Source organism: Hetaerina americana, unplaced genomic scaffold (genome assembly GCF_022747635.1).
Source record: "Hetaerina americana unplaced genomic scaffold, ioHetAmer1.1.p SCAF_10, whole genome shotgun sequence".
NCBI classification, from domain to species: Eukaryota; Metazoa; Arthropoda; class Insecta; order Odonata; family Calopterygidae; genus Hetaerina; species Hetaerina americana.
The window spans coordinates 50,696,924-50,723,860 of record NW_027286070.1 but is presented as its reverse complement, the minus strand read 5'-3'; the positions used below and the strand labels follow the sequence as shown (position 1 = coordinate 50,723,860).

Genomic DNA, 26,937 nt, shown 5'->3' with positions numbered 1-26,937 from the left:
ACTGAACTATTTTTACTCTTGACAAATTTCTCACTGAGCCTGATAGAAAATCAACTTCCTCATTTAAGATGTTTCAATACTAATTAGTCTAAAATGTAATTTTAAAGTAGCCAAAAACATATTTCTTTCCTTAATATACAGGTGTCCACATAAAGAAAAATGGAAATATTCTTAATGACACCATTATTTAGGCATGGCAATGACACTATATTTTTCCAAGTGCAAAAATGTACAGAAAATTCACCATTTATAACTTCCGATACAACTAGGAGTATATTAATGTATCAAGCTGTAATAATATTTCAGGAGTGCACATGAGTCATTGCAAAACACAATGCCCCTTGCCATCCTGTTTAAAAAATTGCAAGTATTGCTAGTACCATGAATTTATATTTTTCATGTAGCAGTACATACAAAAGAAATCTATCGGAGTGTGTGAAAAATTGTGATATCCACAAATATTCTACAAGGCAGAATGACCAGCTGCACGTTTTATATGTACTTACAAAAAATGCAGGTGCTGGCCCAAATTTTACGAGCCTTCAACTTTCTAATAAACTCCCAGCTGAGATTAACGCCCATAAAAGTGTGGCTGAATTTAAAGTCAATCTACTTAGGTTCTTAAAATTAAAAATGTTTCATTCAATTGCTGAATTTCTTGATTATGTCTGATATGTATCTTATATCCACAAATTTATTTCGTCACTTTCCCCTGACATGTCTTGTATCAAGTATAACAGTTGTAACTACTTGATTGCTGGACAAAAAATGTATTATTATTATTAACATGGTATCCATGGTGTCTTAAGTGGGAATTTAGCTCAAATGCTTTTGGTCATCATGAAAAACTATTATTATGCCTCTAGCTATTATTGAAATAAATTATCTGTGTTTGCATTGAAACCACTACAATATTACATGAATTTAAATGCATGAGCTATGCACACATGATTGGGCATTGAGGGATGGAGAAGTAATAGGTGCAAGGCTCTTTTTATATTAAAAACAATGAAATTACATGATTTGATCATACCCTTGTCTCAGTTATCATGATTACTCAATCAGATTGTTGAATTTTATTCCCAAGTAATCAGTTACAATAACAATAGAATGTGATATCTACTGATTGCATGAATGATACCTAAAAAATTCTGCTATCTTGGCTTTCAGTTGTGCCACTATCTTTTAGTTAACATAATTGATTCATGATGACACTTATTTCAATAATTGCTCTTACAATGATACATACTGACTCACTAGTATTTGAAGAGCATCCTTTCAATTAGTCTCAGTATCAATGACGATCAGATGATGTTGGTAATTCAAATTAATTGGATCAAAAAAAGAAATAAGGTATCTATATTACGTAATATAATTTTTTAATTGGAATATCATTGATATAATTTGAATGAGCGGATTAAGGTGCATTATCTACAAAACCAGATATACTTGTGATTTCACCATCTAGATTTTCTGTTTTACCTCTGATCTTTCTTCTGTAATTTTAAAAATTTTCCTTGGATTATATTTAGGAAACCAAAATAATTGTTTAGTACATTAGAGAAGTAATTTGATCATTCACTGAGATTACTTAATTTTAAAAGGACAAAATGTATAATGTAACTTGTAAATTATCACATTTTGAATGATAACTGCAAAAGATAGTAATAATAAACCACTCTGGTACTACTTTTTTTGCAAAGAAAATATTTTGCCTCGAAACTTAGGCTTTGATTTTAAGTTCAGTAATATGAATGCATATTACACCTTGGGATAGCACTAATAACTGAATCATGGACAGCAATGGTATGCATTTGAAAACTCATAAGAAAAATATTGGCGGAGATTAGGCAGACCTAATATGGATTTAGGTGGATATTGCAAACTTATGACTTTTCACATCAAGAAGTGAGAGATCATATGTTGCGAGGACCATATACAAAGCATTTTTGCTTTCAGAGGAATATTCTTAATTACCACATATTTACCTAAATATTAAAAACGTTAAAGTATTAGATCAATTTAAGAATGCACTAACTGCTGCCAAATGAACAATTTCAGCTATATTGGACATGACTGTTTCAACTTTGGCGATGATCATTAAACAAAATATGCAAAGGTGAATTGAGTGGGTATATTGGCTTACAATAGTAACTAACAAACAGAGGAAAACCTATATTAATCAGGATTAAAATTGATGAAAACTTAACCTAAATCCTAACAGAATTTGTTCTCAGGCTTAATTTGAAGGAATTACTACATTTGGGGAAAATAATGAAATTTCACTCACAAATGGGTGCAAAAGAATATTATTAACCATTTACTTATTTAAATACGAGGGTCATCCGGAAAGTAGTACCCGTTCGTGCCGCATGAAGTGCTGACGACGCGAGTAGCCGCTGGACGAGGTCAGAGAGCTTCAGTGGCTTGTCTGCCTTCTCTGAGCCAAGTTGCGTGACGCTAGCATTGCCTGTGTTGTTTCTGTGATTGTTTACAATGTTTAAAAAAATTGAGAACGCCGCCAGTTGTGAAGTGAGGGCAGTGATTAAATTCCTCAATGCAAGAAACGTTCGCCCATGTGATATTCATCGCCAATTAAAGGAGGTGTATGGAGACAATGTAATGGACGAGTCGTCTGTTCGGCGGTGGTGTCGCAACTTCAACATGGGGAGGGGGAACACACACGACGATGAGCGTTCGGGGAGACCGTCTGTCATTACAGACCAACTGGTGAGCTCAGTTGACGAATTCGTGAGGAACGATCGGCGCGTCACAATTGATGACATCTGTGAGCATTTTCCCAATGTTTCTCGAACAATTGTTCATGAAATTGTTAAACACCATCTGCATTATGCAAAAATTTGTGCAAGATGGGTCCCTCGCGTATCTCAATGAGCTGGCGGCGAAGGACTATGCAGCAGGAATACAGAAACTTGTCACACGTTATGACAAATGCCTTAATTTGCTTGGAGATTATGTTGAGAAGTAGTTTAAAGTATCCTCTTTCAAATAAAATTTTTTATGTTTGTTAATATTTACTTTTGTGTCTTTATTTCACGAACGGGTACTACTTTCCGGATGACCCTCGTACTTCATTGGGGTGAGATTGAGACTTTATTTCCCAATTGTCCACCCAACCCCTAAATATTACATGAATGACAATTACAAACACCCTAGCCCTAGGTGGAGGAAAACTCACCCAGGTGGGAATCAAACCCGTGACCTCTGGATTGGTAGGTGAAGACTTAACCTGCTGCCACTGAGGTCAGCAACACCATTGGCAGATGCCCACCTCTTATTTGCATGTCCATTTGGAAAATGTGGAATTATTATAAGAATATTTCGAGAGAAGAATACTTTAAGTTATTTTGCACCTCTAGTGTGAACTGGCCATTTGGATCCATGTTAAAACTCCACAAGTTCTTTAAACAGTGGCTATATTTTGAGTAAGTCACAGTTTCCTCCTCTTACCATTAACCTTTTTCTCAGACTACTCCTTTTCTCCTCAAATATTGGTCAATAAATTCATGCCAAGTAATTAATTAGGACTGAGATTGAACATAAAGCAGGCAAGGACAGAGAAGGATGGACCTTCCAGTGGAAGTACAAGATAGCATACATTCCGGGAAAAATTAGTGAAGTATGATGCCAATTAACTTATCTGATAAGATACAAGTAAACAACTCACACTGCAATAAATCCTTCCTCAATTCCACAAACATTTTACCTCTGTACATTCTGTCCAATATGCCCATCCTTTACCCTCCACCCATTTACCAGTCTTCAGCATTCTACTGCCAATCAAAATGCTCTGCATCCACCTTTCCTTTGGAATTTTGCCAGGCATCCTCCCTCTCCCATGCATACTAGCACTTCTTCCCTTATTTTCTTTTCTGTCCATGTCACCTTTACCATTGCTCTACACACTTGCATCTCAAAAGCCCTTACCTCTTACCCATCACCTAGATTGATTGACCATGTTTCCATGCCATAATAAACCATACTCCATATCAAAATTGCAATGCGTCTTTTTAATATTCACACTCAAGTTTCCTGTAATCAATTCTCTCCTCTGTGAAAGCTTTTATGCCTTGCATTATTCTTTTCCAATTCTATGGGTATACACACCACACATGGAGCTCTAGTAGCAGCTTAATACACTGTGCAGTAGATGATGTGGAATGGAAGGGTCATCCAATCAAGCTGATACACATACCACTCTGTCCAATAAATATGTGCACTGAGGCCATAAAAACTTTATTTTGCAAAATTTAGTCTACATCGACTTGGTTCCCTTTGAAGTGCTCTCCATTGGTTGCTATGCACTTATTCCATCTTCTTTTCCACTGAAAAGAAGATGGAATAAGTGCATAAAGCACCCTTGGGAGTCCTCAGCAGTTAGGATTTTTAGTTTTCTCGTAATTTCTTGCTTTATTGTGTCCACATCTTCCCGGTGATGTCCCCTCATCACATTTTTGCATTTTGGGTACAGGAAAAAGTCGCCGGTGGCAAGATCTGGTGAATATGGAGGATGATCAAGGATGGTGATTGAATTTTTTGCCAGGCACTGGTTGACAATCAATGCAGCTTGGGCAAGATTTTTGCCCCCCTTTTTTTTAAACCCAAATGCTCGGTTAAAATAGTGCGCACTGTTGGTTATCCCAAATTCAGTTCATTAACTATCATTTAGACAGTTTTTTGACGAATGGTAAGGGCAAGGGACCGCACACGATCAATATTGTCGTCAACACAGGTGGTTGTCCCGGCCTTGCATCATCTGTGGCGTCTTGTCGGCCATCTTTGAAATGCTTAATCCACTTGAAAACGGATGTTTTCTTCTGAGCATTATCACTGTAAACAGCTGTCAACATTGCAGTGATTTCTTGATAACTTTTACCGCACTTCACCAAAAAACTTGATGTTGATTCATTGCTCCATGATTTCGTCAAATTCCATTTTTGACAAACAGTAAAAACAAGGACAACAGAAACTAACATAACTGGCACCATATGCACAGTTCGACTATCCACCGGGCACAGACGGCTCACTGGGGCTCGGGCAACTAGGCTGCTAGTGGGTGGGACTATAGTCTGTGTCATGGCTACCAATTTGCACCAGTTCGCAAATTTATTGCACAGATGGCATACATAATAAGTTATGTGGAATTAATGATGGGATCACTGTTTTCTTTCCAAGCACAAACAATGAATTGACGGAATCAGCCCTAAATGCATAATTGTATCACAGGCATCACATAGAGTCAACCTTTTCTATTTTACATCAATTACATTATATTTCAAGAATCCAACCAGCTAGATCTTGATTTTGCATATGATTTGATAATTTCTCAGACATAAATGATGAATTGTCACTTGAATATTTCAGGCTATTTTGCTGAAAATCAATAGAATCATGTGCAAATCCCTAGGAGCATGGGTATGAAATTCGTTTTAAATCAATACCAAAGAAAAAATATTACATTTTAGCTAAAGGTGTAATAATGAGTCCAATTCCAAACTCCTAATGTGAATCAGAAGGATTGTATGGGCTGTACCTGCTCCAGATGGTGGGGGTTACGGCAGTTGTGTGTGGGTTATAAAGGTAGTCTCTTCAAAAGATTTACTATTTTGTTTAAAATTATTTAAGTAGGCCAGGGTATCTAGGTTTCACTTGTGGCATTCTGGCTAGAATGTGACATGATCATCCACAAAGACTGCTGGAAAGGCATGGGTACTTCTTAGGATGATGACATTACATACTCAATTCTCATAACTTCGAAAATAATCCAAACCACAGCAGACAGCGTATTATAAAAGTAAACCACTAAGAAACACATCCAAATTCTACCCAGGCAACTAGAATGAGAGAAATGATGATGGAAAGGAACAAGGTGGACAATGAAATCATTTTCAGACCGATGGATGTGGTATATGCATATGAAACAGAGTTAATTTGAAATAATTCATCTCTTGAAATTTAAGTAGTTTGGCAAGGAATAATCTACTCTGCACAGGCACTGCAAAGACTGGTTACCAAATACAACATTTTATTTTAGGACATACATGGACTCATCACCCTTCCCCCAGATCCCCACGGCATTAATGACCCTACCCTCTACCGCTTCTGTATCTTACTCCCCCCAAACTATTCACTATTGGTGTCCCAAGGTCTCTTCCACCTCCCTCCTGCCCACCACTAATGCATTAAGACCAAGGAACATCTTTGGCCACCCGATGATGAAGCTCGGCATAAAAATCATGGTCATTTATCAATGAGTATCATTCCGCGAATTAGCAGTCTATTTTACTAGGCCCATGGTGGAATTCCTCAAGGTAAAGCCTGCAATTCTATCTTTTAAAATAATACTTCTGTACATCTAGGAAGAATGCTTTAAAAAGAGGTTGTTGGTAGTGAGTAGAGTATAAAAAAATGAATCTTTGTGTAAGTTTTCCAATGTGGTAGAGCATGGCATGTGCAATTCACTCCATTATTGTATCAATCAATGTGTCAAAGAATCAAAACTTGGTCACACCAAGATAAACTTCATGATGAGAAAACGTAATGACCATGAAATGCACCAGTGTTTGTGGTGAACTAATGGAAAACAGGTTGAGAAAACATTACCTAATGAAAGAAAGTTGTTTGAAAGCACCAGCATTATTAAAGTACAATAAAAATGTCTCAAGGTGGTTTGATCATTTTTAACAAATTGGATGAGACCAAAATTACTAAACATACAAATGTGAGAGAGAAGAAGAGGTAGACCAAGAAAGGTGAATGTGAACAAATATGCCAACAGGATAGAGAATATTAGAAGTCTCAGGTGTAGAAGAGTATGGATGAAACTATATATGGCTATGGCAGAGCCAAAGGAGTTCCACCTACAATTAGGCATTTTCAAGACATTGCTAAGCCCAAAAGGGAAACTCATGAAGACTGCATGAATCAGAGACTTGGGACATCTATGTAATTCAATGTGCCATATCAAAAAATGAATGAAAAAATCAAGACTTCCAGAGAAAAATACAATGATAAAATACATCGTTCTAGCCAATTATTTTGAATAACAATATTATTTAGGAATTTTTTTTATGTTATCCCATTTCCAATACGCAGGAATTCAATGAACCCTCGTAATCCTGGGTTCAAATGCGAGGAGAATAGAGCAGGTTTCCATTGGATAGCCTGCAGACAGAATTGAAAATTTCATGATTTGGTACATACATACTAAATATATTTTCTACTTGAAGTATGGATGAGAACATTCACAAAAAAACTATCGAAAGAAAAACTTCACAGTGGTTTTCTAGCAAAAGGAAAAAACAGAGAAACAGCCAATATATGACCCACCCACAAGTAATAGCCATCTGGAAATGAACCACACACATGTTAATACAGAATATAGACTTTGCAGGAGTGAAAAAAATGCAGCAACGATAATGCAATCAATTCAGAAATAGATGAAAATATAGCACTACAGAAATATGACGTCGATTTCATGGATAGGAAGAGGCATTGTGACTAAGCTACACCACAATCAGCCCATCAATTACTTTGAGATGAAGTCTTCAGGAGAAATTATTGTAAGAAGTAGGCCAATTCAGATTTCAGGAAGAGTCCAGATGATACTACCGTGTAGCAAAACAGTAATAAATTCTTTCCTGTGAAAACAGTCTTGTTGATTCTTCCTTTTTGCTTTACAAATGGATTTCCAGGAAGTATCGACCTCACCCATTACTTTAAAAATTCAGATAATGGATGTAAAAGATATAGAGCAAGAGCAAACAAAGGGATGAAACACCATACGAATCAGTACACGCAGTTGATGAACAGCAAGATTGGAATAAAACTTCACTAGTTCAGCCTTGGAACAAAACTTATATCCCTAACATTTAACTATGGGCAATGTAAAATTTAAGATCAACAAATGGTTTATCAGCTCAAACCTCCAATAATTTGTGAATGAGCTTACACTCATGCTGTATTTCAGTGCTTACTTTATTATCCATTCCTCCTAGCTGCCTGAATTTTCAAGTCATGTTTCAGTACCTAAAGTTGAAGTACCAACTGTTGCATAGAAATATGTACTTAATTCTGCTGAACTCACTCAACAACTTGACCAGAACAAATATGCCTTGCTGAATAGTTAGGTAACGCTCATGGCGACTGAAAGACATAAGATCAGATATCTACCAAACATTTTTTTCCGATTTTCATTCATTTATCAAATAACATACAAAATTTCTTACTTTTAAACGTGCAACAGTATCCTTTTATCGTGTACACCTCTTAATTCAGACAGCGATGTGTAACTTTCCAATTATACAAATGTCTTGTAATCCAACTTTTGCGAGATTTCATTGTCAATTCTCTAATTAGGCATAGATTGATTCGATCAGCATTTACTTGAGATTCGAGCAAGAAAATCTCAGAAAATAATACTTGCAAAATTTTTATTCAATCTTTCATTATATCAAATTATTTCAAGTTGAGCAGTCTTTCAACGGGTAATTTGTAACAAAATAGAACCTCCAATTTTTTTAAAATCATTATCTGGTCATTCTATCATTTAACATTGCAGATCAACCAAAACAAGACAGTGACTTCATTATAAACATCTTTCATTACTTTTCCACGAAACTGTCATTCCTTGTCTGCCCAGCCTTACCTCAAAAGTGAGTTTCTTGCTCTCACTTAAGTCAAGGATGCTCCTGAAAACATTTTGCTACCCCTTAATTGCCAAAAACACTCCACCTTTAATAATAAGGTTTAGAATGCAGTAACAAAAAGCCATTATGCAAATAAAACTTGTGAGTTTTTGCATCAGAAGGAATTACTCAAGTATGCTACTTAGGTATTTTGAACAAAAATTTGCTAAATACATTGATACTTTAATGAGTTTACTAAGTTTGTGGTAGTTTGCAGGGGACAGAGCATTGGACTACTTAGTGGAGACCCTGTTTGATCCCCGGGCACCTTAAGCTTCATCCAAGCCATATGATTTCTCGAACAACAGATCTTCCTGGGAAAGCATGGGCAACACAGGGAAAGGAACTGCCACCCTACCCTGATGTGTGAATTTCATATGCCATTGGGATTGGTACTAGGCGAACTCTACCCTTACCTATCATACTGACATTTTCGTTGACTATTGTGGTTTTTCTCATTTTAATTGTACTACAGCCTTTAATTGTTCAAAGGGAATAACCAAACCAACTGAAATAAGTACAAAACTACTACACAAGAGGACAAAAAAAAGGCATTACAGTATTCTAATTTATTGCAAAAGAAGGGCATATATATGGAATGGTAAGGGAGAGATTTGTTCCAAAGTGTGTTCAGAAAGATTTGGAACCTGAAAAAACACATAACTTGAAATTTCACGAAAGTTTGATGAGGCTGAGGGTTACCACCTTCAATTGAAGCCAGTAGCCCATCACACTACCTATCACATAAATGAAAAATAAAAACAAGGACATGTAATCAATGCTGAAGAGCTGGACTTATTGCTACCAACTCCTCTGGATAAAACCTTTTCTTAATAGAGAAAGCTATTACGAAAAAAAATAAGCAAGGAGAGGATGACAGTATGATTTAATATGGAAGGTTCTGGAAGACGTCATTAGCTATTAAGGAACCAAATTAGGCTAGACATTACCACCTCCACATGAAGATAAATGATTAATACAACAGACAAAATAACATACTTTTTCATGAATAGAAAAGCACTTAATGCCAATTAGTGAGGACAAAATATTATTACTTGACAACAGTCCTGCACATTAAAAAAAATAAAAATTTAGTTCAAGTTTTGAGCAGCTTTGGAAGAATTAAATGATTTTCAACAACAGGTCAGTCAGGGTATCATGTTAAGTTGGACACTTCTGGAAAATGCAGCCTGCTTCAAAATAATGGTTCGAAACCTTGCTCAAGTTAATATTCTCAACATTTCTGAGGGTGATGAGATGCAATGCTAGACTCAATCTGGGGAAGCAGTCCCATATCAATACCCAAATACCAGAAACCATAGTTCAACATAGTCCATCAGGACCAACTTACAATGAGGCTCTAAATGCACTTACCCCCATTTGAAGCATTTAAAGATAATGTTCACTAAACTTTTTAAGAATTATTTAAGATTTTTTCTGGGAAATTGAGAATTTCATTAAACAATTGGGATTGTAATTAAACAAAACTTGGGATTCCCCTTTATCCTCCAATCAATAACTGATAAAACCATCTTATAGCCTTACCAGTTACAATCAACCTACTTTAAATAACCTTTTCCTTATTAAGTAGTTGTTTAATAATCTGCTTCAAGGACTCCACTGTGCTGGTCAATCTTAGTCAAATCTGATAGCTCAATGCCCACAAAATCCAAGCACAAGCTTATCCCATGTCACCCTTGTATAATGTCCTTGGGCAAGTTAAGAAGTGTCGGTAATAATGGACCCATCTACTCCTCTCATCACTCTTATTCATACTAGTTTCAAATATCTCCCATCCACTCCACATTATCAAAGTATTTGACAATACTTATTAGCTTTGCCCACTTCACTTGGTCTTCCTTATAACCAAGAAGCTCACAATTACACCATGATGTCATTCTATATTCCTTTCCATTAATTTTATCCTTGCAGCATTGGTACCACATGTCCCCCCATCCTAAGCTTCAATATCAGTCTGCATGGGTAGCAGTAAGGACATACTTATTCACCAGTGGTATCTCAGTTCATGTGAAATTAACTCACCTCTGCAGTACTCGCATGGGCCATTTGCGCTTCTTCAGGTTGGGAATAACAATGGACTTAATGAAGCACTCTGATCTTTTTCCTTCCTCATAATTGCTACACTAATGCCTAAAAACTTTTTCCCTTATATTTTTCTTGAGCTCTTATAGTAACTCCTAAGTAGGTTCTTTCACTGTGTCAACAGCAATATAAATTTTTCTTCATCCAGTGTAAAGGAGAGATTTAAGGCACATGAACATCATTGACATTCCTGCTTTCCATTTAAGGTTGAAAAATTGTATTTTAAGTTGAGATATTTATTTTATATTTCACTTCTTTCTGAACATAACCAAAAGCTTAATTACATGAAAGCAAAACTGTATCCAACAACCATGGAGAAATGTAAGACAAAGTTAACTATTGAAATTAAATTTAAAATACTTTGCCTTTCCACATTAACCACTTTTATTACTACCTAGATTTCGTTATGGTAGATGATGTTATACCATAACGAAACCTAGGTAGTAATAAGTGGTTAATGTGGAAAGGCGAAGTATTTTAAATTTAATTTCAATATGAAGAATTTCCACCAAGTGACGCCAGAAACTGTTTCATTTATAGAATTAACTATATTCAGCATCAATTTAAATTGAATCTCTAAAATAGATATCAATGCTAATACAATAAAGCCCATTCACAATTTAATCAGGCATAGAAATTATGCTTTTTGGATCAGTTAATGACATTAGTATCAAACAATCTCCAAGGAAGAACATATTTCTCTTACTCTTCACAAAAAGGTCACCTGGTAAAAAAAACCTGTCAACAACATTTTTGCTATTGACAAGATGAAACATTTTCAGATCACAGGCTATTAACTTTTTGAGGCCAAAACAAAGCACAAGTGTTGTGTCCGTAACAATGAACGAACTACAAAATTGATCATCAACTAGAAGTCAGGAGTCTCATACAATATACTTGTTAAATACAGAAATATTAATAAAAACCTATTCTTGTACTTTGTTACATGAAAGGCAAAAGATTCATAATATTCATTGATGTGTTAAGTGATAGAATTTTGAAGATTTAAAACAAGTATACTGAACACTATACACAACAATGTATCTTTGAATTTATCAAGAGGGGAATCACATTGCTTCCGAAAATCACCCACGGAGATCAGTGTATCATTCCTAAAATGCCAATGATTCTGGGTAAAGGATGAGATCAATAACAAGTGAACAAGTTAAAATTCAAGATACTGACCTCTACCATTAAAGAGGTCAGTATCTTGAATTTAAAAAAAAGGGAAGAATCAGAAGGGAACGAGATGCGGAAAATTGCCACCACACAAGTATGAGAATAATATTAGAAGACATGGGATTGTCCAAGTACTACCCTAAAGAACAAGGTACACTTGATGAAATGAGCATGCCCGTAGATTTATGCTGTTTTTACAGCATAAATACCTCACTTGTCTAATTTTGGTAAAAATGAAAATGTGACCAGAATAAATCAATGATGACAACAAATGTTGCAACAAAGGTATTAAGTAAAAAAAGTAATCCTTATAACAACATTAGTATTAAAAATTGGACTATCTTTTCAATTAGACGTGAAACTATATCTGATATAAGGGAAGATTTATAAGAAGTTTTTGATGCATTCATGGCAGATTTAGAGAAATTATTTTCGTTAAATAGTTGCAGACCAAGTTAGAGCTACGAACTGACTAAAATATTTCAATAGCATAACATATTTATTTTATAAATTAAATAAAACACACTTATATTAGACTTTTTTATTTGGGCAAAAATGTACAACGCAGCAACTTAGCTATTCATCTTGCACCACCGTTGTCTTCTCAGATACATAGAGGCCATCTAAAAACTTCCGAATATCCTTATTTTTAACCGTTGTAGATTGCTGAATTAGTGCAGCTGTGAGAGAATACGAAAAAAATAAAATTCACAGGTCAACAATAATAGCGGAACAATTTTACATTAACATGCCACTTGCAAAACCCTTGAAATGCAAGACTGAATGAGAAAAAGATAACATTTAAGTGCTCATTTAAATAAGAGATGAAATAAGCAATTTGCTTATTATTTTAATAAGCTACGATTACTCCAATATTCAACAGATTACCGAAATAGCATTCATGTCAATAGGCTGGCCACACATTCTATGAGTCCATATTTAATAATATAAATTCAGATTCAAATTATCTGTACGCATAGAACTATTTTAAATGAAACCACATTTCCAAGACTTGAATAGTACTGTTGTAGAAGTTAAATCAAGACAAGGAGCCGCCAAAAACTATAGTATGAATGTTTAGTAAAAATATGAACATAATTAAATAAATCCTGCAATATGAAATAAAAGAAAACCAACTTGCTCGACATTTTAAATACAGATTTCAACATTTTATCATTAATCCAATACATATAATTAACCCTTAACGGACGTTGTGGAAAATATGAATAAATATCGTCAAATAGCAATTGAATCTATTGACTGTTCAAAGTGGAACGAGTTTGTTTCTCCTAATAATACACATAATTGTTAACTAGAATAGAATATGTTCTACTTCTACTTAGAAACTTAACTATGACGCATGGGATAAATAAGCAAAACATCATTTCATCACAGCTCAACGTTTTTGACTAATACACCATAAGAAATGGTGAGAGCAGAACATTATACACACTGTGATAAAATGGTTTTGAACATTGCCCAGAAATCAAAAGAATACATCATACTTTACTGGTTCTGACTGCCTACTTGACAATAGTCATGCAACACTCGATGATCCTTGAATGGTCGCAGGTATTAGGATTTTTTGAATCATAGCAGGAAGGCTTTCTTTTCTATGACTAGACAAATGCCCCGCAATCCACCGATAAGTTTGAAACGAGGCGTTGGGACCAGGTTTATAGGGGAAGGAACAGGGGAGAGGGAGGGTGTTTTCAGGATGAAGGAAGGGGAATGAATATGGTTCATTGTTGTTTAAACCTAAGTTCTACACAAGCAGCACTCAGTAAATGTTAGGATTACATCCGGTCACAAAGGGGCTCTCCGATCATGATCCATTCCCACGGAAGTAACAGGGTGTATTCACAACATTACCTCACAAACAAACAATTTATAACGGCCGATTATGAATCACTTCGATGTGAATGACCTTACCACTATAACATTTTAACAATTCACCCATGCATCCTTGAAACGTTATGGTAATCGCAACAAACATGCCTAACCGCATTGGAATTCACAACTCTTGGCTACATAAAGCCTTAAAATAACCAAATTTCCTTGGTCTTAATCGCAGTTATGTACACCAATGCCAGACATTATGAGTAAAAAATTAATAGTTTTCCGAGCTGGTTAATTACAATTAATTTTAAATACGATTATCTCGTTGTCGCTCCTAACCATATGTTCAATGACAACATACCTGATCTAGAAACATCTTCTATACTATTTCCTTCCAGGATTAACTCGTCCTTTTGCTTCGCTGAGTTGACAACAGTTACGCCTGGTGCCATTTTAACTCTCCTGATGTATTTCTCTCCCAAGAAATTTCTCACCTCGACTACGCTATTGTTGTCTGTCGTCACGCAGTTAATTGGAAAATGGGCATACACAGCACGCATTTTGTACTGAAAACCCTGAGAGAAAAAATTCGTACCTTAGGTAATGTTCAATAAATAACTGCATTCAATAAACGTTCAATAAAATACGAAATCATTCAGTTATTGCTAACTAACTCACCTTAGTAACACCTTTAAGCATGTTCTCGATGTGAGAGCACACGGTGCGAACGGCTGCAATTTCCTTTTTGGTACCAAACCATTTTTCGACTTTCAAAAGTCGGCGATTCACCATCTGGCGGAATAAATAATATGATAATATTCATTCCTGAAATAAATATGCACGTATGCTAATGAAACAAGACACCTCTACGAAATATTTACTCACATGTATGTCCAAAGCTAAATGCTTGAACGACCGGTGTAGTGTTCCTCGTGGGCCCTTCACTGTTATTCCTCGAGATTTCACCGAAACAGAAAGATCCTTTGGGATCTTTACTGTTTGGTTTGTTACTATCTGCTTCATCCTGCGGAAACAATCAGGAGGTTTCAGTCAGCACACTTCAGGACTATTTTCATTAGGGAAAGAAACCTTCAAATTCACAGCAATGCTGATGTGCAACGTGGAAAGATGACAGATTGTGGAATATAGTAATGATAAATACGAAAATAAACAATGAATTAATGAAGCCATCATAAAAAAATAATAATAAGTTGAATATATCATACTTTATTACAACAGATGAGCAAGATTAAAACTGATAAATAATACTATGAAAATTACATTACCTCACGAGAATCCACAGAACCGGAAGAGACGAACTAATTGAGATCTTCGCCACATGCGGCGCTAAAAACAGGAGAACGTCGAAATTAATGGAAAAACTCGCGGAGTTGAGAGAAATTCTCGGATTTCATTCGTAAAATACTGCGGTGAATATTTTTTTCGGGAATTAATGATATATTTAATGCCTTTAATTGCAGGAAAGAGATGCGTTCACTTTTTGAAAACACAAAAGCAACTGTGTTGAATTGAGGCGGAAGTGAAGAAAACGGAAAGATGAAAACAAGGCGGGTATTTAAATTACCAGTGACTATAGAGAATATAAATATTCTCGCTTTTACCAGTTTGCCTGTAAGGATATACACTTGCAGGGAAACTACTCATTCATTAAATAACACATTACATATCTTTCGTCGCCTCAGATAAATTATTACTCGGATTGAAATTTTCAAGTTCATAGAGTTAATTACTGATTATGCGACGAAATCGCGCGGGTAAGTATACTGTCCCAGGCAAGTGGCACTACCCCTCCTTTAAGAGCCGTTAGTATCTTCAGTACAATGAAACCGACAAACCACCAGTTTATTAAGTGATGCGATGAATGACGATGTTTGGGTGATCGTTGGGTACCAATGTCACGGGGAATTCAGGTAGATGCTGGGAACGGTGGAAATAAACTCACTGATTAGTTGATCTTCAAAACACCAAGGGCATATATATCTGCAACTTAACTAAGTAATGAAATAAGAATGAAGTACTTCGGCGCTACATTACTAAAGGCTCACACTTTTTATATAATTAATTGGTGTTAAAATATTTTGACCTTCAAGTAATATTGTTTAACCCTGGGATTGATCCAAACAGAGCGTGAATCCCAAGATTTGCCATAGAATTAAAATTCAGTCCATTATATCACTGAAATAGAATGGGTCCTTTGGTCAGTAGTCCAGCACTTGACCCACTGGCCTCCCCTCAAAACTACTACTACTCCATATCCCGTCTTCTTAGTCTATGATCAAAAATAATTTTGCAATAAGTCCAGTGAAGGGTTTCGAAAGTACTTCTAAACTACAAATACTATCTTTAATATAACTGGATATTGTCGTCCCGTCAAGTAATTCCAAGATGTGCCCATTCGTGCAGGTATAATATCTCTCTCAAATTTATGTGAATATTGATAAATTATTCATGCTCCAATTGCACCATTTGTATGACATCATTGTTAGCAGTAAATAAAATTGGATATTATGATGTGAATAGTTTATTGTTCATACATAGGACTATGTCTATGGTGGAAAGTTGAGTTATTACAAAGATTTTATTCTATTTGCCTTAGTTTATGACATAATTTCATTCTATTGACATGCTTCTATAAAGAGTAACATAAACTGTCTGGCAGCTTTATTCTGCAAAATAAATGCTCTTTGGTTACATTTTGCCACAAATTGATTCATTGCAAGCTGCACATTTTTCCAACTTGTCCTAAATAGAACCCATATTTCACCAGCTTTCTGAACACATGAAAGCATGGAATTGGCTATCATCAGTCAAATAATCTTTTCCTGTTTCATTGAATTGTGACGTTATTCCTTTATCTGATAACAATAATAATGGAGCCATTAGAAGAAGGGCCACTACATGCTTTAGGGCTTCATTTTCTTGGGCTCTTGAAAAATATTGCCATTTCTTTATACAGTATGCGATGATACAAATTTTGAACAGTTTTACATACAAAATAAATATTTTCAACAGTCAGTCCTGTATTTATTACACTGATTACCCCATTTAATTGGCTGCAATACCACATATTATTTCTTTCAATTGTTATAATACGCATAAATATCAGATATTTTTAATCTTGTTTAAAATGTAGGCATTGGAAAAAGTGATTCAGCATCTAAACATATACATGTATATTGTCATAACAATGCTTATTAACAAAAAATACTCATTTCTATACAGTTACTTCAACCTTGCTGGCTAAATATTCATTCACCCCAAAGAGGGTTCTTTTTGTACAGGGTCAGGAAATTTGGTTTTCTTTGGACATGGACGGAAATTCATCATGGATGATCAACTTAGGATGATCGTAGTGGTCTCTTGTTGTATGCCCCACTGAGGTTATCATCTGGAAAGATATCATCATCCAACAAAAGTCCTGGTGATGCTGAGAGATCAGGAGGGTCGACAAACCCTGAGTCATCATAGCAACGAGATCTTGCTCTTGTTCCACTGGTATTCAGACCAGTGCTCAAGCCTCCACCTGTGGGGCTTGTCACATTTCCTCCCACGTTTCCCAGACCATCTAATCCACAACCTAGAGAGTTTCCAGGATTTCCACTTCCTGGGTTGTTGAGTAGGCGAGGGTCTTCATATCGACGAGAAACCAAGGAATACTCACGATGTGCATGAACAATTTTCTGTAACCTTGATACTATTTCATAGTCAGGCAGGGGACAGCGCATTGGATCCACACCCACAAGTTTTCCGACTGAGTTTCGGAAATTAATTAGCTGTTGAAAAAAAGATTAATCAATTAGTATTAGTAGGTATGCATCTAGCAAAATTCTTGGCATTGGGCAATTATAGTTTAATCTTAAAGTGAAATAAGTAGATGCTCTTGGCATTGACCCAGCAAGTATAAGAGTAGTGTCCTGGCAAGTCAAATATTCATGATATATATTTTTGATTTGCTTATATTTGATTTGCTATGTGGTCATTTTGGGGTGCTAACATATTTTGGTTTTTACTGCTATTGGAAATAAGATATCAACATTTTAGTGATGAATAAAGAAACTTTCCATTTGCTTAAAATCATACCTATTGAGAAAGAGGACTGGGAAAATGTATCCAATTAATTTGAGTGTTGTGCTGCTGAGTGATGGTTCTGTATTCAAATCTGGGCATCACAAATTTCACCTGGACTAAGTATTTTTTTGGGTACTAGGCTTTCTTAGAAAACTAGGCAGCTCAGAGAAAGTTGCTGACTTCCCTACCCTCAATGTGTAAATTTCATTTGTCATAAAGATTAAATATGTTGGAATCTCTATCGTTACTGATAAATCAGTCTTTTAATTAAATATGTCCTGCGGTTTATAGAAAGAGTTATCAATGGCAAAACCTAATATTCTAATGACAAACTCTTCTTTTAATATTTAAATAAGATCACAATGCAACATAAAAAATTCACCCCGAGAAAAAAAATTACTTTCAGGAAGCAGGATTAATAAGCTGCATGAAAGGTGAATTAATATCCACATATATGTAATAATATATAAGAATTTCTTGAAATTATGTTATACATGGGATGCATTATTTTGTATCATATTTCCTCTCTCTGATAGTTGCAGGATATTTAAATTGAAGTTCTGCAGACATTTGTTGCTATAATATCAAGGAGGTAATATAAGAAATGGACCCTGAGTGAAGAAGTGAAGATTAGCGTAGTGAAAACTAAGATATGGAATGCAGAATTACATGGCTTAAAAACTTGGTCATTGAAACTAGAAGATAAGTATGGATTGGGGATTTTGAGATCTGAAAAAGGAAAAATTGAGAAGGATAGAGAGAAAAACGAGCAAAGAAATTCTATGCCTGAAGGTTGTTGGGAAAAATTGAAAGAAGTAGGAAAAATGGCCACAGAGCATTTTAGTAAGAAATGTATTGTGAAAGGCAGTGATGGAGGAGAGAAAATTACTGAAGTGAGGTGGAAGCATAATAATAATCATCATATTTGATAGAATGAAGAGAGACAGGAAGCATATATGTTGAAGAAAGATTTGTTGTGATGTAAGTGATTATTATAGCGTAGTGTAAAGTGGGACTCCGAAGTGTAATCATACTTAGATGCTAGATCCATCAAAAAGCTACTAGGACTAGTCTGTACTGACAGTGCACTGCTTGAGTTTCATTGTTTATTTATTTTGTAGTGATCTGGAATAGCCAAGTTTCGGCCTTTTACATTGGACTATAAACATTGAACAACAACAAGGTCAACCACATGCATCCAAACCCTGGGGTTCGAGGAAAGTCCACATATGTGAGAATCAAAACCTCAGTTGTTGGGCAAGGATGTTATCCCACTGCCACTGAAACTGGCCGGATCTTGTAATTAATTATCTGTGCTAACAAAATGGGTAAAGTGGCCTTAAAGAATTCCAGATGAATGCGCAGGAACAAGTTCACGGTTCAGTGATTTTTGGCTCAGAGATTTTCTTCAACTGGTATTTAAATGAAACTTCCTTAGGTACATAGGTAGCTGGTTGAATCCATATTTATGATTAAATAATTAGGACTTCTATATTCATAAATTAATAGACAGTTTTTAACTTGATTCAGAGGTATATATAAAATTGATGAAATGATTTATTGGGTTATCCTGCTCAATGAAATAGCCATATGAATCAGTACCTGATTCTCCCTCCGTGATGTATCAGCAAGAGCTTGCTTCACAGACCCAAGTTCGTCTCTTAGGAGCTGAATAGTTCTATCACTCATACTGCGATCCTGTTCAGCTACTTCAGAGGTTGATCGTACCTGTGCCAACATAGAAGCAGGATATTATTTCTAAAATATTACATAAACAATTACCATACGAATAATATACATGAATATATTCTCATGATAATTATACATCCTAAGCTTAGCTATATCCCTGACATGGAAGTCTCTACTCCAAATGATCTTTTGCAATGTTTTGTTCATTATGCCCAATTATACATAAATAAGCATGATCCCACTCCATTCTGATGTATGCTGAATAATAAAAAAAACAATGTGTAATAATCACATAACAAAAGAAAATGAAGACATGAGCATACACCTGGACGTGAGCTGCTGGAAGCTATCCCAATCAGGGAAACATTTTAGAGTGTCACCAAATCTCAGGGTTTTACCAATTTCAAAATGCTTCTAATGGTGACTGAAGGCAAATATTAGACTGTAGAGTCAATAAAATAATGCTTTTCAAATCACTGTACTGCTTGAGTCATTCTAGGGAATTTTAAAAGACTCATTGTTTACCTTTTTATTCATTTGATTTCCATTCAATGATATATATATATATATATAAATATCTTCGAAATGGAATGCTCTTTGGCGACGCACAAATGTATAAAAACACGGATGTAGATTTGTAGAATATAGAGACACATAGAAAGGACACTCACAATATGTTATTTGACGTTTCGACAGCACGGCTGTCATCTTCAGAAATATATATATATAAATCTTCAGAAATATATATATATATATATTTTTTTTTTCATTCAAACACAAAATCCCACCAAATGGCAAACAAATACTCATTTATGTAGAAACAGATATAAGGAAAAGGGATAGGAACACACATAAAGGACGAACACAGGAGAGGTGGGGAAGGTGGAATCAAGGAGATCATGAATGCATATATATATATATATATATATAATTGGAGACATCTTAGTTCATTCAAGAACTGATATCTGCATGACTCATTATTCAACATAATTTATATAATTACAATTTCTTCTGAAAACTCTTCTGTCATTAAATATGGTTAAGCATAGTATTATGTGCAAATGATATCATAAATAAAAAATGAAGTAATTTAATAAATTACCTGGTCTTTGAGCAAAGCCATTTTCCTGTTATACCGAGTTCGTAGTAATTCTGACTCTGCCAACTTCTTCTGAAGGTCTTCAACTTTTCGTCCCCTTTCCAAAGATGTAATCTGTATCAATACAAAATTCTAATGATTCTCTGTTTTTTCTAGGATACTCATATACTAGTATACTCGTATAAAGTCCAAATGTGTGAATCATAAAGTGTAACATTATTTTGTCTCCTATAGGTACTGATTGCATACACGTTAGGAACCGGCAGTGAGTCTAGAAGTAAACTAAATTTCAACCTGGGCTAAGCGGTTAGTAGCTGATTGCTCTGACCATCAGGCTGTTAAATGATTAATGCATAATACTTTTCAGCACTGGAATAAAAGATGATAAGAAATAAATACCTTGTAGTCCGCAGCATCTGTTAATTGAGATTTAAGGCTTTTTACATTATCCCTCTCTTCAGTCAGTTGTATTTGAAGTCTTTCCACCTGCTTCAGTAATTTCTTCACTCTATGATAAAATGAGGTATAAGTGTGATTAAATGAATAAGGTATTGGCAATACATGCGCATGATAAACCTCATTATTTATCAAATTATCCCTCACAGGGTATTCGTTCCCTTATACAATCACTCGTTATTTGGAGAAGACTTTTTTAAAATGGATGACAAGGGGGTATATTTCAGATAACTGCATCCCACATTGTACACTTGATTCTAACATTATTATCGATAATCTACTGGTTAAGGTAGGTTTTGGATGGAAACAACCACCAAATAAATATCTTGTCTCTGCTAACAACACACAATCCAACATCCAACACTACAATAAGCCCCTCTTCAACTCCGTGTACCTCTTTCCTCCATTCATTCCATCCAATATCCCCATGCTATTTCTGTCCCTTCCTCACTTGCATTCATTCTCCCCTCTAGCATAGCCTCCAACAACCAATTGGGAATCAAAATACTCTGAACCCATCTTTCCTGAATCCTTTGGATTTCTTCCAGCAATCCCATCTCCTCCCCCCACCATACCTAGCACTTCCTCTTTTAAACATAGCAGTTTCCGGTTTAACCTTGTGGAATTCCTTCATTATGAGGGTAAAAAGAAACTTTACACTTCCACAATAAAGATTTAATATTTCATGTCCATGATTTCGATGCTGCGCATCATCAAAATCATGGTAGTGAAATATTAAATCTTCATTGTGGAAGTGTAAAATTTCTTTTTACCCTCATAACTTCCTCTTTTGTTTTCCTTTAAGTCCCCCCCAGCAATTCTTCTCCTTTTATCCCAACTACTTTGACCATTTTGATCCAAAACACTTCTGGGTTAGGTGAACTCTTCCACCCATTCTAATCTACTCCTGTTTTCTGCATAAAATTCATTAAAACTTCTCAATTCACTCCATCAAATTCCTTTTCAAAATCAATGAAATGGACAAATATATCCTGATTGTATTCTATGTTCCTCTCAATTGGTGACCTCATTACTGCAATGGCATCACACACGCCTCTCACCTTCCTGAACCCAAACTGATAATCCCCTAAGTAATCATTTGCTCTGCTCTCCATCCTCTGGTTCATGATCCTGAAAACCTCTTAAGCTACATTCAAAATCTAACTTTTTGTTCAGTAGTCCTCATTTATGGCTGCCTAACCCTTTTTTTGGAAAAGGAACTAACACTGATCTGATGAAGTATTCCTAGCCAAATTCCTCTTTCATTAGTGCTAAAAATTAGTCCAGATAAACTCTTCCCCCCACCCTTTGTATACCTTTGAGAAGTTCCGCAGGAATGTTGTCTGCTCCCATGGCCTTATTTGATTTCAATTCCATTAATCCTCTTTCTATCTTGCCATCCAGTAAGCCTGGATCTGCGCTATCCCCATTTATGTCATATTCTCTTTCTATGTCCTACCTTGCTGGCTTAATATCCTCTCCATACAGTTCTTTTCTACTTTCCTTCCATCTCTCTAGGGTCTTTTCTGGTCCAGCTAATATTTTTCCTGACTATCTCTGATTGTTATAACAAATTTCCCCTTTTCATTTTCTAACAGTGTTTTGACCGTCCTGTATTAAAACCAATTTGAAGCTTCCTTTGAAAACTTTCCATATCCTCACGCATGCTTTTTTTGAATCAAAGGCATTACACTAAATTGTGATCCAAGTCTGCATCTGCTGCCGGGAAGCTGTGCGAATTGATCATGCTGTTCCTAAATCTGTGCCTAACCATACTATAATCTAACTGATACCTTCTGGAGTCATCTGCCATTTTCCATATGTAATTATGCCTTTTTTTGGTGCCTAAACCAAGTATTGATGATGGTTAACCCCTGTCTCCTGCAGAATCCCATTGTTTTCTTTCCAGGGACATTCCTCATACCTAAACCATAATCCCCCACCTCATCACCATCTCTTCCTTTGCCTACTATTGAATTCCAATATCCCATCACTATTAAATGTTTCCCTGCAGGAACACACACAATTATGTCCTCTAACTGATCGTATATCCAATCAACTTCTTCCTTCTCATGGCTGCTTGGTGGTATACATACCTGAACAATGACCAAATTCATCCGTTCTACTTTTATCTCTACTAGTAATATTCTATCTGCTGCTTGTTCTATGTTGACTGTGCTTCTTCCTATGTCTTTATTAGTATTATGGTAACCCCTCATTGGCTCTCGTCCAGCCTCTGTTTATTATTCTATAATTATCACTCCAGTAATCTCCGTTATCTTTCCATCTCAGCTCATGCAGCCCAAAAACATCTATATTTCCTTTTTCCATATCTCCCTTTTTATTCCCAAATTTTCGTCCTCAACATTTCCCTGAGATTTCAAGTTCCTGTTCTAACTAATTCAGCCCTTTTCTGCATTTTCTGTGCTGACTCACAGAAAAATTAATTACTAATAAAAAAATTGTTTAGAAATAAATCAACTATAGTAGTTGATTATGGATACTTTCCCAAGGTTATAAGTTTTGGCAACCACATACCTTAAATTGGCATTGTCCCTTTCACCTTCTAAAATAGTGCGAATTCTAGTACTCTCTTCTTGTAGAGAAATCTTCCTTCTTAGAAGATCTAAGTGGAGATCTCTTCTTTGTAGTTGCTCTCGTAGTGTTCTTACTCTGCGTTGTAATTGGTAGACAGCAGCCGTCTGAAGTGTACATATTGTGCATAAATGTTTGAATGCATGAAAAATTTAATTTAAACATTTTGTATGAATATTTCTTCTGGTATATTTAACTTGCCCCATTACAAAATGGCAATGTACAGAATAGGATTTTAAAAAATATATCTGCAACAGTCAAGAAGTCATTTTCCAACATCGAATTGAATTTATTATTTTTGATTATATATAAAATGGAAAGAATATTATAGCTGTTCTTCACACCCTTCTAATTGCCTATCTGCAGAGAAACAGAGGAAATAAATGGTCAGGTCTCATCAAGCATTGTTATAATTGCTTAGAAATAATATAGTGAAACTTGTCAAAGGTGGAATCAGAATAAGGCAGTAACCTGCCAGAATGGAGATCGCAGAATGATAATGCATTATAAACATGTTACTTTCAAGTAAGTTCCTCTCCAAAGCAAAGCTTATTGGATATGCATAACAGGCACAATGCGTTAATTTATTATATAAATAAGATAGGTCTGAGAAAGGTATAATGTAAATTTCAGTAAAGAATGTATTCGGATACATGGTGGGATCATGTCTTCTTACAATCGTTAATAAATCACTTGCAATATTAAATCTCTTTTGTTGGAAAGAGATTTAAGAATTTTTTTTATTCCAAGTATGTGATTATTGAAGGAATTCATGTTGTAACATGTTTCCTTGGCAAGTAAGATGTGGAGTTGAAAATACATCTCAAATTAATTTGAATCTGCTTTGGAAGATTACATCAAGAATTAGGGATAACATTTTTTCATAACTAAATGTGTCAAGTTTGAGTTTTCTTTTCTATGGCTGGTGGAATCAGAAAAATAAATGAAGCAATTTTATTTTAAAAGGTCTCAAAATGATTTATAGTTTTTCGTTAGTCTGGTTTGTTTCATCATTTAGTCTTTTTTGCTAGTTGTCCAATATTACATAAAATATTTTTCTCCATTGATAAGATGAAGTGCAATATTTAGCTAATTAAAACTCTATAAAACACATTATTCCAATTCTCTGTTGTTATACTTTATCTTGTAAATATTACTAGGTCTCTTGTGATTCCCTCTTTGATAGGTTTCACTTTATTAGTTGTAAATTGGCCCAGGCTAAAAATAAACTTAATAGTGAAAGACTTGAGTGAAAATTCAAAGAGTTGAGATCATTGTGCGAAGTTGTGACTTTGTAAATACTCCAATCAAAAAACATTTTCTCACAATGGTTTGTGTGTTTATATACCATTTGAGTGAATAATAGGAAAGTTGAGTGAAATATAATTAGCAAAAGTCTTCCTGATATTTGTAAGGTCTAATTGTTACTAAAAGGAGAGTGGTGCTATACATATTCTAGCATATATGGACTGTTTGCTTGATCATCTCCAAATCTTTCTGATAACTTCTGATTTATGCATTTTTTCATAGCCATCTTTCAAGTATCCTCAGATATTGTGAAGTAAATACATATCAGAGTGCAAGGCATGGTATGTCAAAAAGAAGGAACAAAATGGGTGATTCAAGGCATTGATGAAATGTGTGAGTCATTAGCTATTGACATTTATTGATGGCATTATCATCATAGCATTCATTAATGATGTTGCACAGTATCAAATGTCATACCAACAGAAAAAATAAGCGCATACCTTTTGTCACTCTTTTACATTTCGAATGTCACCAACCTCTCAAGCTTTTCCTTCACAAGCCATGAAAGTCTGTTCGGCACCCCACAAACCCACTTTCATCACCCATCACCCTTCACCCCTCCCAGTGGGTATCACTTGATCATAGACAGTACTCTGATGCAGGTGCGTTTCGATTGCCCAAGTAACAGATAAACCATACAACCCACATCTCGTCTCTGTCAATTGTCACTTAGATAATCAAAATATTTGTCTAAAAACTGTATTTGTAAAAATAATATAAAAAAAACCATGAACACAGCAATCAACGCAAAGGTCGGTTTGGTAGGTGATGGTAGAGTCACCCAGTACTAAACCCAATGGCGTGTGAAATTCGCACATCAGGGTAGGCGGGCCAGTTCCTTTCCCTGTGCCGGTTATGGTTTCCCAGGAAGATCTGGTAACCAAAAAATCACATAGCTTAGATGGAGCTGCGGGTGCCCAGAGAAGCTTGCCCGGGAATCGAACCCAGGCCCTCTGGTCAGTAGTACAATGCTCTGCCCCTAGACTGCCACATATAATGACCATAAATTTATTGTCCAAAAAGGTTGACTCGATAATATGTATGAGACCTAATTGGCTATGTTACTAAAAATAAAATACATGGAAACTGAAGTAGTAAATTGCCATGATTTAATTTTGTCAATGTACTAGCTCAGAGAAAGTAATGTGCTAAAACTCTCTCTAACACATATTCAGTACAACATGGGAGCAAAAGAAATAGGGACTTATTTTCTATCACACTCAGTTTTTCTGGGTGTGAAGGATGACTCAAATGTTGCCTTTACATAGGACTAACTAATTCTGGCTCCTAGTTTCTTCTACAATAACCTCACTGTCAAGTAATTGGATTGGCAATCTTTTCATAGATAATGGACAAAATATAAATTGCAACTCATTTTAAAGGCCACTTACATTCACATTAGGCTTGTAGATATCAATGAACTTTCATAAATATGTATTAGGATATAAACACACAAACAAGAAATACTACATAAGAAGGGCTTGGAAGCAGAATGAAAGTGTTCAAGCACATTCCAAAAGAAACTGGTTGCTAGATGAATCCTCCTGTAAGATTATGTCTTCTGGGTGCATATATTAAGATGCATTTAGCTTGCTTCTAGTATGTCTCTAGTTGGCATCTAGGGCCTAAAAGCTTCACAGTATGCTTTGTGATAAAAATAACGCTTACTTCTCTTATTGCACACTCGTGGTAACATCTTTCTCGTTTATTCCGGCACCCATAGCCGCACAACAACTGACAGACCAAGGAAACAGATCAAAAACACTTAATAGAGCACAATATAAATATTAATCAAATAAATACACATAAAGATAACTTCACATTCTTTTGAGTATGCAGGCATGCAGAATTAACTGAATTCTCTTTTAAAAT

The 26,937-nt window shown here is 35.4% G+C and overlaps 2 protein-coding genes across 2 annotated transcripts in view; both read right to left on the bottom strand.

Annotated features, from left to right (window-relative positions):
• Positions 1–12,516: 12,516 nt before the first annotated feature.
• On the bottom strand, positions 12,517–15,176 carry RpL9 (ribosomal protein L9). The gene is made up of 5 exons (XM_071597746.1): positions 15,116–15,176; positions 14,715–14,853; positions 14,508–14,621; positions 14,191–14,404; positions 12,517–12,670 (listed from the first exon to the last, which is right to left on the bottom strand). Exons 2-5 carry the CDS (start codon positions 14,850–14,852, stop codon positions 12,567–12,569), a joined length of 570 nt encoding a protein of 189 aa, XP_071453847.1. The 5' UTR covers position 14,853; positions 15,116–15,176; the 3' UTR covers positions 12,517–12,566.
• A 1,265-nt stretch (positions 15,177–16,441) lies between these two features.
• Positions 16,442–26,937, bottom strand: part of LOC139698810 (coiled-coil domain-containing protein 170) — a 35,197-nt gene continuing 24,701 nt past the window's right edge. Inside the window, exons 10-15 of the mRNA XM_071597733.1 lie at positions 26,734–26,799; positions 23,701–23,864; positions 21,106–21,214; positions 20,710–20,820; positions 19,521–19,646; positions 16,442–17,623 (exon numbers count right to left, since the gene is read on the bottom strand). Of these exons, the coding sequence (XP_071453834.1) occupies positions 17,189–17,623; positions 19,521–19,646; positions 20,710–20,820; positions 21,106–21,214; positions 23,701–23,864; positions 26,734–26,799 (1,011 nt within the window). The 3' untranslated portion in view covers positions 16,442–17,188. The remainder of the gene's footprint in view (positions 17,624–19,520; positions 19,647–20,709; positions 20,821–21,105; positions 21,215–23,700; positions 23,865–26,733; positions 26,800–26,937) is intronic.

What these genes read in the sequence shown, in the direction of transcription:
- RpL9 (XM_071597746.1), bottom strand. Translation starts at nt 14,852, where the DNA reads ATGAAGCAGATAGTAACAAACCAAACAGTAAAGATCCCAAAGGATCTT. An exon ending in ATTTAGCTTTGGACATACAT is followed by an intron (nt 14,622 to 14,714) that starts GTGAGTAAATAT and finishes TTATTCCGCCAG; the next exon opens with ATGGTGAATCGCCGACTTTT. An exon ending in TGCTTAAAGGTGTTACTAAG is followed by an intron (nt 14,405 to 14,507) that starts GTGAGTTAGTTA and finishes TTTTTCTCTCAG; the next exon opens with GGTTTTCAGTACAAAATGCG.